This window comes from Schistocerca piceifrons, chromosome 5 (assembly GCF_021461385.2).
Source record: "Schistocerca piceifrons isolate TAMUIC-IGC-003096 chromosome 5, iqSchPice1.1, whole genome shotgun sequence".
NCBI lineage: Eukaryota > Metazoa > Arthropoda > Insecta > Orthoptera > Acrididae > Schistocerca > Schistocerca piceifrons.
In genome coordinates, this window is record NC_060142.1 from 281,546,447 (window position 1) to 281,560,079 (window position 13,633).

At 51.7% G+C, this 13,633-nt stretch overlaps 1 protein-coding gene across 1 annotated transcript in view; it reads right to left on the reverse strand.

Annotated features, from left to right (window-relative positions):
• Positions 1 to 962: 962 nt before the first annotated feature.
• The window catches only part of LOC124798943 (probable beta-hexosaminidase fdl), a 134,229-nt gene continuing 121,558 nt past the window's right edge, over positions 963 to 13,633 (reverse strand). Inside the window, exon 8 of the mRNA XM_047262477.1 lies at positions 963 to 3,913. Coding sequence (XP_047118433.1) covers positions 3,662 to 3,913 — 252 coding nt within the window. The 3' untranslated portion in view covers positions 963 to 3,661. The remainder of the gene's footprint in view (positions 3,914 to 13,633) is intronic.

Here is a 13,633-nt window from a genome sequence, read left to right on the forward strand (position 1 = left end):
TGTCATTTAAATATTCATCAAAAATACGCTAATTAAAATGTATCCAATAATTTTTAAGAACTTCTTGTTTATAATTAGATACAGTATCACATGAAAAATTCCAGTATTGACAATTATCGATATTTTGTAAAGTATTATACATATTTAAGTTTTTAAATTTAAACAATATTTGTCAGTCTCTTACAAATTATGAATTTGTTTTCAATACTTATGTTATATAATTAGAAACAAGACGAATTTTTTATACAGAATTATTAAATGTGTGTTAATTAGCATACATTGGATGAACTTTATATTTAAATTTGAATTTTAAATTTAAATTTTGTAGGTATTCGAACTGAACAAAAACAAAGAACACATTGTCTGATGTTGAGTGAGCCTCGTTAACCATCGTAAAAACAACCTTAAATCCAGTTAATTAAAATTTGCTGACTGGTATTTGAATTCTGAATTAACGTAATATAAATATAAAAAATTACAAAAATCTTATTGCTGGCTGATGTCGTCCTCAGTAACGAGATGCCCTCACACGCTTGCAGTTCGGCCACAATAAGTAAGAACCCGATCATAGCGGTAAACTGTGGATAACGTAGGTTGTAGCAGCATGCCCACACAACTTGTTTTAATCTGTTACTACCCAGTAAGACCATCCGTTGAGTGCAGGGACATTTGAATACGACCCATCGACATCGAGGTCATTAGGGACCTAGAGCAAGCTCGGATTAGGGAAAGCTGGGGAAGGAAATCTGACGTGTCCTTCCAAATGAACCATTCCAGCATTTGCTGGAAGCGATTTAGAGAAATCAGAAAACCTACATCTGGATAGCGGGACACAGGTTTGAACCATCGTCCTCCCGAATGCGTGTCCAATGTGCTATCCACTGCACCACCTCACTCGGTAACTAAGGAAAGGAGTGTATTAATAATTACAAAAATGTATGAAAAATAGTATATTTAATAGATAATTTTATAAATTTATTTACAAAAATGTATGTACAAAAATACATTTAATTGCACTGAAATTCCTGGTTGTTGTGCACCTACCACAGTGTCCAAATAGGGGCATGCAACAGAGGAAGTTTATGACAACGACGTCCAATTGTTTCTTTGGTAACACAGTACCACCACAATGAAACTAACATTCTGTGAAGTGACTTAAGGCGTCGGTAAGTACAAATGCACGTTACTTGTTCTTTTCATGACTTCAGTATAATTGCACAAACTGGACGAAATACTGCACATATTGGAAATAACACCCCAGCGCACCGCTTGCTATGCAGTTAAGTGTCTTGTGAGACTGCCATTGCCTGTCTGCTTATAGCATAAGTTAAAACTTTCATGTCATTTTTTATCCAGCAAATGGGAATTTAGACTAACAGTTCTCTTTGAACAAAATGTATACAAATCCAGTGTCAAAGACGACATTCTACGAATAATCAGAATAATTTACTGACTAGGAATTCCTAGAGAAATACTGTATGTGTAACTGTTCCTGACCGCTGGCTCCATAACTCTAATCAGTGAGAATTTTTAATACGTTGGATGGCCAGTATTTTGTGTCGGATCATTGCCAATCTAACAATAATGTATTGAGCACTGTAGTTACCATTACTAAATCGTGTTGTGCTGTGCTGTGCTGTGTGTATGCTCCGAAATGAACTAATGAAGCGATTCTTGGCGCCGCATTTTTTCTGGCCACAGTGGGTGAAAACGAGAACAGGGCAGGGCAGGATTCAAATGGGCAATTGTATGCATGTCGCCTCGGCTAAACACCAGAGATGATATAAAGCTTATTATCCAATTGTGATGGTAGCTATTCTGTAAACAATTAGATGTCTACCATTTTCGTGCTCGGATACGGATATAGAGGGTCTTTATGTTACTTAGCCCCTAGCTGCATGAGAACCCACTCTGTCCATATGTCTGCCCATGACTGCAGCCATTGCCATGAAATCTAGGCTTATGATGACGTCTTCTGATACTGGATCCACGCGTTTTTACACTCAGCTATTTGCTATGCAATACACATCAGTATAAATAGGAAGGCAAGTTAACACCTTTCTCAGAGTGAACCCGAACTCAGTGAATGTCCTCTAACAACTTACGAAATTTTGTAGTAGTATTTTGGTTTGAGGAATCTGTCTGCTCTGGTGGATCAATGTAGAATATTTGCATTTCGATTGCTTACCCACATTTATTTTGTTTCTGTATGGCACTGAAAATATGACCAACCTCTGCCGCTGAACTGTGGTGCTAGACTGAGGTAAGTCGGTCTGAATCTTTGTGGAGGATAAAATCTTCACAGTCAGTATTGGGCAAGTTAGGGGGGGGGGGGGAAGATTGTGGCGTAACAATTGTTTATCACCAGACTTTGCACCATTGTCCTGGATTAAATTCCATACATACATCTCCATAGCCTCATGACACAAGGGCATGTGACACTGTTGGGAAGTTAGATGCACTTTTGGTGTGCCAGCGCCTGGTTTCTCACTCTAGATCTATCCTCCTATCACCCCTCCCCCCCCTCCAACACGAAACATAAGACACTATCCTGTACACACATCCATTACACTCACCTAAGCTCTAGAAATACAAACGCTACACAACTCTCTCTCAACCACGAGGACATGGGGGAGGGGTGGGGACAATCTTTGCAGATAAAGATCCATACTAATAGGCAGTTTTACCCACCCCATGGTAAATCCCAGACAACATTTTTACTGAAAAAATCTGCACAATAGTGCAAATGTTGTAAATATCGACAGTATGTTTTTAAAACATACTTGTTCTACTCTCTCTCATGGTGCTTACTGTCGATAATAGTAAGGTCCAGTTTACTCTTCCTTCTTAAGCTTTTATTCAGTAATGTTAGTTTCTGTTGGTTTTCCCCTGCAGTGACGGCTACACGTCAGAACAGAAGTGATACACAGCTGAATGGATAGTTTTACTGATTAAAGAGGTGGCCAATATGCAGCTCATGTATGGGTTCACTGAATGCAATGGAAGAGTGGCAAAACGGCGCTAAGCTGAGCTCTTCCCACAGTGGCGGCATTCGCGTTGCAGTATTCAGTCTTTTTCGTTCTGAACGTCATTGAATTCTTTTGTTTCGCCCGTTTTAGTGATTACATGTTACACACTTTCGATGTTTTGGAGCTACTTTCACTGATGCAAAGTTAATTGAGGGGGAGGGGTAATAAGCCGAATATATTACCACCTCAACATTAATCTGTAAAGGGCCACCAGATACAATGGGTCCCTTACACCGAAATACTCAAAGTATCCGTAAACAACTTACAAGATTGTTAGACCTCAGGTTCACCCAGTACACCAACAGTGATAAGTTAAGATTCACCTTTCTTCACAGCATCGACATTAAAAACCACATCACAGAATGTTTGCCACATATCACCAAGATTTTCCTTTATTTCGTTGTTGGTCCCACTTAATGAAATCGGAAGCAGCCTAACAATCGTGTCTGTTTAACATGCATTACACTTTCGTCCCACCACTCGTTAACATGCTACATATAACTCGCTGATCGGAGCACGAAATTAAGGAGAAAAAACATGCGTAAGTTTCACTGAGCTGCACGCTGAACTGAAGCTGGCAGTGTATCGTTCCTGCACGTTTAGTAACCAGTTTCGGCGGCTGCTCGCTGTCACTAGAAGCAGGCGCCGGGGTTGAGGTGGCAGTAGCGCGGCCACATGGCCTCTGCGCGCACGCCGCGCGCCACCAGCCGCTCCCTGTGGTGCGACAGCCGCTGGTAGGCGCGCCGCAGCGTCGGCTCATCCCGCTGCGGGCTGCCCGGCGGGGGCAGGTCGGGGTGCACGCCCGCCGGAGGGTCGCTCCACAGACGCTCTGCCAGCGCCGCGGCGCGCGGCCACAGCCGGACGTCCAGCGTCTGGTCGTCCACCTGCCGAGAAAACGAAACGATAAAAGCAGATTCTCACTGTGTTACGTGACATAGCGAATTGGCTATCTGGTCACGAGAGAGGGCGGCAACGAGGGTGAAGGAGGAGGGGGGGGCCAGCTAGCCGAGAGGGTGAAGGAGGAGGGGGGGCCAGCTAGCCGAGAGGGTGAAGGAGGAAGGGGGGGGGCCAGCTAGCCGAGAGGGTGAAGGAGGAGGGGGGGGCCAGCTAGCCGAGAGGGTGAAGGAGGAGGGGGGCCAGCTAGCCGAGAGGGTGGAAGAGGAGGAGGAGGAGGAGGAGGAGGAGGAGGGGGAGGGGGGGCCAGCTAGCCGAGAGGGTGAAGGAGGAGGAGGAGGAGGGGGAGGGGGGGCCAGCTAGCCGAGAGGGTGAAGGAGGAGGAGGGGGAGGGGGGCCAGCTAGCCGAGAGGGTGAAGGAGGAGGGGGGGGCCAGCTAGCCGAGAGGGTGAAGGAGGAGGAGGGGGAGGGGGGCCAGCTAGCCGAGAGGGTGAAGGAGGAGGGGGGGGCCAGCTAGCCGAGAGGGTGAAGGAGGAGGGGGGGGCCAGCTAGCCGAGAGGGAGAAGGAGGAGGGGGGGCCAGCTAGCCGAGAGGGTGAAGGAGGAGGAGGGGGAGGGGGGCCAGCTAGCCGAAAGGGTGAAGGAGGAGGGGGGGGCAGCTAGCCGAGAGGGTGAAGGAGGAGGGGGGGGCCAGCTAGCCGAGAGGGTGAAGGAGGAGGGGGGCCAGCTAGCCGAGAGGGTGGAAGAGGAGGAGGAGGAGGAGGAGGAGGAGGAGGGGGAGGGGGGGCCAGCTAGCCGAGAGGGTGAAGGAGGAGGAGGAGGAGGGGGAGGGGGGGCCAGCTAGCCGAGAGGGTGAAGGAGGAGGAGGGGGAGGGGGGCCAGCTAGCCGAGAGGGTGAAGGAGGAGGGGGGGGGGGCCAGCTAGCCGAGAGGGTGAAGGAGGAGGAGGGGGAGGGGGGCCAGCTAGCCGAGAGGGTGAAGGAGGAGGGGGGGGCCAGCTAGCCGAGAGGGTGAAGGAGGAGGGGGGGGCCAGCTAGCCGAGAGGGTGAAGGAGGAGGGGGGGCAGCTAGCCGAGAGGGTGAAGGAGGAGGGGGGGCAGCTAGCCGAGAGGGAGAAGGAGGAGGGGGGGGCCAGCTAGCCGAGAGGGTGAAGGAGGAGGAGGGGGAGGGGGGCCAGCTAGCCGAGAGGGTGAAGGAGGAGGGGGGGGCAGCTAGCCGAGAGGGTGAAGGAGGAGGGGGGGGGCCAGCTAGCCGAGAGGGTGGAGGAGGTGGGGGGGCAGCTAGCCGAGAGGGTGGAGGAGGTGGGGGGGGGCAGCTAGCCGAGAGGGTGGAGGAGGTGGGGGGGGCAGCTAGCCGAGAGGGTGAAGGAGGAGGGGGGGCCAGCTAGCCGAGAGGGTGAAGGAGGAGGGGGGGCCAGCTAGCCGAGAGGGTGAAGGAGGAGGGGGGGGCAGCTAGCCGAGAGGGTGGAGGAGGAGGGGGGGGCAGCTAGCCGAGAGGGTGGAGGAGGAGGGGGGGGCCAGCTAGCCGAGAGGGTGGAGGAGGTGGGGGGGCAGCTAGCCGAGAGGGTGGAGGAGGTGGGGGGGGCAGCTAGCCGAGAGGGTGGAGGAGGTGGGGGGGCAGCTAGCCGAGAGGGTGGAGGAGGTGGGGGGGGCAGCTAGCCGAGAGGGTGGAGGAGGTGGGGGGGGCAGCTAGCCGAGAGGGTGGAGGAGGTGGGGGGGCAGCTAGCCGAGAGGGTGGAGGAGGTGGGGGGGCAGCTAGCCGAGAGGGTGGAGGAGGTGGGGGGGGCAGCTAGCCGAGAGGGTGAAGGAGGAGGGGGGGGCAGCTAGCCGAGAGGGTGAAGGAGGAGGGGGGGGCAGCTAGCCGAGAGGGTGAAGGAGGAGGGGGGGCAGCTAGCCGAGAGGGTGAAGGAGGAGGGGGGGCAGCTAGCCGAGAGGGTGAAGGAGGAGGGGGGGCAGCTAGCCGAGAGGGTGAAGGAGGAGGGGGGGCAGCTAGCCGAGAGGGTGAAGGAGGAGGGGGGGCAGCTAGCCGAGAGGGTGAAGGAGGAGGGGGGGCAGCTAGCCGAGAGGGTGAAGGAGGAGGGGGGGCAGCTAGCCGAGAGGGTGAAGGAGGAGGGGGGGCAGCTAGCCGAGAGGGTGAAGGAGGAGGGGGGGCAGCTAGCCGAGAGGGTGAAGGAGGAGGGGGGGCAGCTAGCCGAGAGGGTGAAGGAGGAGGGGGGCAGCTAGCCGAGAGGGTGAAGGAGGAGGGGGGGCAGCTAGCCGAGAGGGTGAAGGAGGAGGGGGGGGGCAGCTAGCCGAGAGGGTGAAGGAGGAGGGGGGGGGCAGCTAGCCGAGAGGGTGAAGGAGGGGGGGGGGCAGCTAGCCGAGAGGGTGAAGGAGGGGGGGGGCAGCTAGCCGAGAGGGTGAAGGAGGAGGGGGGCAGCTAGCCGAGAGGGTGAAGGAGGAGGGGGGGCAGCTAGCCGAGAGGGTGAAGGAGGAGGGGGGGCAGCTAGCCGAGAGGGTGAAGAAGGAGGGGGGGCAGCTAGCCGAGAGGGTGAAGGAGGAGGGGGGGCAGCTAGCCGAGAGGGTGAAGGAGGAGGGGGGGCAGCTAGCCGAGAGGGTGAAGGAGGAGGGGGGGCAGCTAGCCGAGAGGGTGAAGGAGGAGGGGGGGCAGCTAGCCGAGAGGGTGAAGGAGGAGGGGGGGCAGCTAGCCGAGAGGGTGAAGGAGGAGGGGGGGCAGCTAGCCGAGAGGGTGAAGGAGGAGGGGGGGCAGCTAGCCGAGAGGGTGAAGGAGGAGGGGGGGCAGCTAGCCGAGAGGGTGAAGGAGGAGGGGGGGCAGCTAGCCGAGAGGGTGAAGGAGGAGGGGGGGCAGCTAGCCGAGAGGGTGAAGGAGGAGGGGGGGCAGCTAGCCGAGAGGGTGAAGGAGGAGGGGGGCCAGCTAGCCGAGAGGGTGAAGGAGGAGGGGGGCCAGCTAGCCGAGAGGGTGAAGGAGGAGGGGGGCCAGCTAGCCGAGAGGGTGAAGGAGGAGGGGGGCCAGCTAGCCGAGAGGGTGAAGGAGGAGGGGGGCCAGCTAGCCGAGAGGGTGAAGGAGGAGGGGGGGCAGCTAGCCGAGAGGGTGGAGGAGGAGGGGGGGCAGCTAGCCGAGAGGGTGGAGGAGGAGGGGGGGCAGCTAGCCGAGAGGGTGAAGGAGGAGGGGGGGCAGCTAGCCGAGAGGGTGAAGGAGGAGGGGGGGCAGCTAGCCGAGAGGGTGAAGGAGGAGGGGGGGCAGCTAGCCGAGAGGGTGAAGGAGGAGGGGGGGCAGCTAGCCGAGAGGGTGAAGGAGGAGGGGGGGCAGCTAGCCGAGAGGGTGAAGGAGGAGGGGGGGCAGCTAGCCGAGAGGGTGAAGGAGGAGGGGGGGCAGCTAGCCGAGAGGGTGAAGGAGGAGGGGGGGCAGCTAGCCGAGAGGGTGAAGGAGGAGGGGGGGCAGCTAGCCGAGAGGGTGAAGGAGGAGGGGGGGCAGCTAGCCGAGAGGGTGAAGGAGGAGGGGGGGCAGCTAGCCGAGAGGGTGAAGGAGGAGGGGGGGCAGCTAGCCGAGAGGGTGAAGGAGGAGGGGGGGCAGCTAGCCGAGAGGGTGAAGGAGGAGGGGGGGCAGCTAGCCGAGAGGGTGAAGGAGGAGGGGGGGCAGCTAGCCGAGAGGGTGAAGGAGGAGGGGGGGCAGCTAGCCGAGAGGGTGAAGGAGGAGGGGGGGCAGCTAGCCGAGAGGGTGAAGGAGGAGGGGGGGCAGCTAGCCGAGAGGGTGAAGGAGGAGGGGGGGCAGCTAGCCGAGAGGGTGAAGGAGGAGGGGGGGCAGCTAGCTGAGAGGGTGAAGGAGGAGGGGGGGCAGCTAGCCGAGAGGGTGAAGGAGGAGGGGGGGCAGCTAGCTGAGAGGGTGAAGGAGGAGGGGGGGCAGCTAGCTGAGAGGGTGAAGGACGAGGGGGGGCAGCTAGCTGAGAGGGTGAAGGACGAGGGGGGGCAGCTAGCTGAGAGGGTGAAGGAGGAGGGGGGGGCAGCTATCTGAGAGGGTGAAGGAGGGGCCACACTATCCAAGGAGGAGGAGGCGAGCATTGTTGCTAATGTCAGTGGTACTGACCACGAGGAGCAGGTAACTGTGGTGGTTCAAATGGCTCTGAGCACTATGGGACTTAACATCTATGGTCATCAGTCCCCTAGAACTTAGAACTACTTAAACCTAACTAACCTAAAGACATCACACACATCCATGCCCGAGGCAGGATTCGAACCTGCGACCGTAGCGGTCACGTGGTTCCAAACTGAAGCGCCTAGAACCGCACGGCGACGCCGCACGGCGACGCCGGCCGGCAACTGTGGTAGTGCATATAGGGAAGGTGTCAGTGTATAAGTGTATGTTGATAAGCGGAAGTTAACTCAATGGTGCACAAATTATGAAAGGGGCGATTTAATGCTGAGTGAAGCAGAACTCACGTCTCTGCCCCATAGCGGAATAAGTAAAATTCACAATTATTTTATTGATTATATAGATAACATTTTTCGGCCAGCTGTTTGCTCAGTACTATCAATCATGGTAAAAAATGGCGTATTTGCAATAATCTTCACAGACTTTATCACAAAATTAAATTCCAAACTAGCAAAGAAACTCTGGCCAGGATTTTAATTTAAAAGGTGCCACAATGAACGAGTCATTACCTACACATGACAGAACGTACTGGCAGAAGAAGCATATTACATTAGATTTTTTACCAACTATGAAGTATATAATTAAAGTAGGCATTTATTTAAAGACGAACACTACACTGAATAAATGTTCCAAAGTGACAGTGCGCCAAGAGTATTGTCAAAGGACGTTACACTGGTGTGACTGCAAAATTTTATTGTGAGTTCTCTATGCTTGACAGGACGACTTCGGACAACCATATAGAAATGGACAAAAACATTGAAAATACGCAGGGACGAGGATAGCCGAACTTTTGGCATTAATCACAGAACACCAGCCATTTCTTCTTTGTTCTATTGACAAAATTTGGAGAGAAAATGGTATTCGATTTGCTGATGCCATCACATCTACAGCTAAATCCTCTAGAACTGTACTGGAATCCCGTGTAGATTAGGATCTGTAGTCTCAGTACTCAGGATTAACAGTGGTGAGAGAGTAGGGTGCGTACAGCGTTGGACTGATACACTGTGGGCCATACTCTTAGGCTGGATGCTTGTTTCATAAGACTGACTTTATTTTTGCTAGCATTTAAGTACTTTCGTGTGTATGACCGAAAATAAGTGCTAAGACCGTTGAGTAAATTAAACTTTTTTTATAGCTGCGAAACTCATATGAGAAACTAGTACAGCAAAATGTTCGTGATTTAAGTTCCTCCTTAAACTTATTGAAAACTACATGCCACTCCAGTAAGATATCTTTCATACTGCAATCATGATGGGTAACACAGATTATCGTAATTTTTCCTAGAATGATTATCATCCTAGACATTATTAATGTTAACATTTGTATACCCCTGCAGTATATGTAGTATGATATGCATTGTATCTCTTTCACATTACTTTGTAATTAATACAATGAATGCGATTATCAGCTGTCATCAAGTGACAGTGAAAGAAACAAAATGAAAAAGGAAAACCTGTCTGTAGAAGGATATAATGCACGAACATCAGCGTACTAACTTGCAACTTTACACACAATGCTCTCGCACTGTGTCAGTCTGTGATCATTTTAACAGGTCGTAAGTAAATCCGGGTCACCGACATATCTTGGACAAAACTCCACTAGGACGAACAAAGCTGAGTGATATACCGGACATCTTAAATCACATCACCATTCAGTCCATTACCCAACTGCCATCCCCGACCCCACACCCTCCCGTTGTCGGAAGGTTTTCCAGCTTTGGAGTTCATTCCTGTACAACATGAACTGTGAAGTCCTAACAGAGTTGATATTTCCTTGTACTGTTCATAATTTCGCAAGAATCGCTGCCGAATAACCCATTTATCAACGCAGTCAGAGTATCTACAGCGTCTATCCTGGAAGTTCTGAGACTATTTTATTCCTGGTGTACAAGGGACATCAGAGTAGGAACTACGGTGACATTTTGAACTGACAACTGAAAACAACAGGTGTGCAGTCGACCAGTCAGTCGTGACAAGGCAGTATTAAAAAATGAAAGTACGGCTGTAGTGTGTCAACCCTGTTGTGGCAAGTCGCAATGGGGCAGTAACTTCAAGTCAAGCGTTCAAGTCAGAATGTTCTGAAGAAGAGAAAAGTGTATGCAAAGTTTGTCCCGCACACCTTTATTTCCCAACAAAAACGACACATGGCCGCCTGCCGCGACTTGATTGATGTGCAAAACTGACGGGGGGGGGGGGGGGGGGGGGGGGGGGGGAACCACAGGCGACGAGTCTTATCGATACGAACCTACCACAGAACGACAAAGGGTAAAAATTCAAATGGAGGATCAAACGCTTTGACGACATAACAGATATTGAAGAAAATAAGTGTCAGCTGAGCAACATCCCAAAAAGAACATTTATTACACTTTCACATGGTTACATGAGCGTTCCATGCATGGCACTCAGGCGGAGGGGGGGGGGGGGCGAGAATAGAGACTATTTGGAACTATTCAAGCATTTAAACCATCTTGTTGACATTTCTTTATTTTTCATTAAACCAGCCTCTGAACCTTGACTGACGGGGTATAGTGTGTGCAATTTGCTGATTTTTCCTTGGGGTAAATACAGGGTCTCCCAGAAAGAGGAATAAAAAACATTTATATTTCAGTACCTATTAAAATTTGTAAGTTTGTTTGTCCAACATTGTACACAGCAGCTCAAACATTTTGAGGCACAGTTCAATGTTAGCTCCGTTTGTAGCTCCACAGATATCGAAACGGTACTCCATTTCTTGCCACATGTTCATAAGCAAGACAGGTGTAACAGCTTCTACTATGGCGTGGATATGTGACCTCTGATACATCTGTCCTCTAACACTTGTTCTGTATACAATGCAGTCCATAAGCCCCCATACACTGAAATCCAGCGGTGTCAGATCGGGAGACTGAGGAGCACGAGGCAATGCGACTCCCCCCTCCCCCAGGTACCTTCCTTCCCCCCAATCAAACGCTCAGGGAACATCTCGTGGAGAAATGTGATACATCCCAATAGTAGTGTGAGTGGGGCTCCATCTTGTTGGAAAATGACTTCGTGAGGCCTCTGTGGACCCGCATAATTCCCCAACATATCTAGACAGATGTTCCCTGTCAGTGGCGCGCGTCCGCCATGCGATCCAAGGCTGTTTGTGAAATGGTGCGGATCTCATCTTTCAGCGTGCTTTTATCGATTGCGTATTTTAACAACAAAAAATGTCGAGTTCTTCGTTATAAGAATTTGTTTATGTATACCATTAGACTGGACACGCCGTACTTATAATGTATTCATTTCAGCATCGCATTCGTTTTGTCGTAATTTACACATGAAACTGCTCAGCGTTATCGTTCTGTTCGCACGTCCCGCCACCTCTCTCGTCTGCACTGCCACTGCTTTCTCTTCCTCATCGCCAGTAAATTAAATTTTTGTTAGCAAAAAGCTTCCACTGTCTAGTAGCAACGTGGACTGTATCTGGAGCGTGCCTCTATGTAGTCATGATACGAAGTTTAGTACCCACTGAGGTCGGATATACTGTTCGCTTTGCCGAGTAATACACTACGCGATCAGAAGTATCAAGTGTATTGTGCTGCCACCTACTGCCAGATACTCCATATCACCGACGTCAGTAGTCATTAGACATAGTGAAAGCAAAGTTGAGCGCTCCGCGGAACTCACGGATTTCGAACGTGGTCAGGTGATGAGGTGTCACTTGTGTCATACGTCTCTACGCGAGATTTCGACACTCGAAAACATCCCTAGGTCCACTGTTTGCAATGTGATTGTGAAATGGAAACGTGAAGGGACATGTACAGCACGAAAACGTACAGGCCGACATCGTCTGTTGACTGACAGACCGCCGTCTGTTGAAGAGGATCGTAATGTGTAATAGGCAACTTTGATTCCATGGTCGAGCAGCTGCTCATAATCCACACATCACGCCGGTAAACGCCAAACGACGCCTTGCTTGGTTTAAGGAGCGTAAACACTGGACGAGTGAACAGTGGAAAAACGTTATGTGGAGTGACGAATCACGGTACACAGTATGGGTATGATGGCAGGGTATGGGTATGATGGCAGGGTATGGGTATGATGGCAGGGTATGGGTATGATGGCAGGGTATGGGTATGATGGCAGGGTATGGGTATGATGGCAGGGTATGGGTATGATGGCAGGGTATGGGTATGATGGCAGGGTATGGGTATGATGGCAGGGTATGGGTATGATGGCAGGGTATGGGTATGATGGCAGGGTATGGGTATGATGGCAGGGTATGGGTATGATGGCAGGGTATGGGTATGATGGCAGGGTATGGGTATGATGGCAGGGTATGGGTATGATGGCAGGGTATGGGTATGATGGCAGGGTATGGGTATGATGGCAGGGTATGGGTATGATGGCAGGGTATGGGTATGATGGCAGGGTATGGGTATGATGGCAGGGTATGGGTATGATGGCAGGGTATGGGTATGATGGCAGGGTATGGGTATGATGGCAGGGTATGGGTATGATGGCAGGGTATGGGTATGATGGCAGGGTATGGGTATGATGGCAGGGTATGGGTATGATGGCAGGGTATGGGTATGATGGCAGGGTATGGGTATGATGGCAGGGTATGGGTATGATGGCAGGGTATGGGTATGATGGCAGGGTATGGGTATGATGGCAGGGTATGGGTATGATGGCAGGGTATGGGTATGATGGCAGGGTATGGGTATGATGGCAGGGTATGGGTATGATGGCAGGGTATGGGTATGATGGCAGGGTATGGGTATGATGGCAGGGTATGGGTATGATGGCAGGGTATGGGTATGATGGCAGGGTATGGGTATGATGGCAGGGTATGGGTATGATGGCAGGGTATGGGTATGATGGCAGGGTATGGGTATGATGGCAGGGTATGGGTATGATGGCAGGGTATGGGTATGATGGCAGGGTATGGGTATGATGGCAGGGTATGGGTATGATGGCAGGGTATGGGTATGATGGCAGGGTATGGGTATGATGGCAGGGTATGGGTATGGGTATGGCGAATGCCCGGTGAACATCTGCCAGAGCGTGTAGTGCCAAAAGTAAAATTCGGAGGATACGGTGCTATGTCGTGGTCGTGTTTTTGATGGAGGGGGCTTGCACTTGTTGTTTTGCGTGGCACTATCACAGCACAGGCCTACATTGATGTTTACGAGTAAGCACATCCTTGCTTCCCACTGTCGAAGAGCAATTCTGGGATGGTGATTGCATCTTTCAACACGATCGAGCACCTGTTCATAATGCACGGCCTGTGGCATCCCTGCAATGGACTAGCCTGCACAAAGTCCTGACCTGAATCCTATAGAACACCTTTGGGATGTTTTAAAACGCAGACTTCGTGCCAGGCCTCACCGACCGACATAGATACCTCTCCTCAGTGCAGCACCCCGTGAAAAATGGGCTGCCATTTCCAAGAAACTTTCCAGCCCCGATTGAACGTGTGCCTGCGAGAGTGAAAACTGTCATCAAGGCTAAAGGTAGGCCAATACCCTATTGAATTCCAGCATTACCGATGGAGGGCGCCACGAAGTCATTTTCAGCCGGGTGTCTGGATACTTTTGCTCA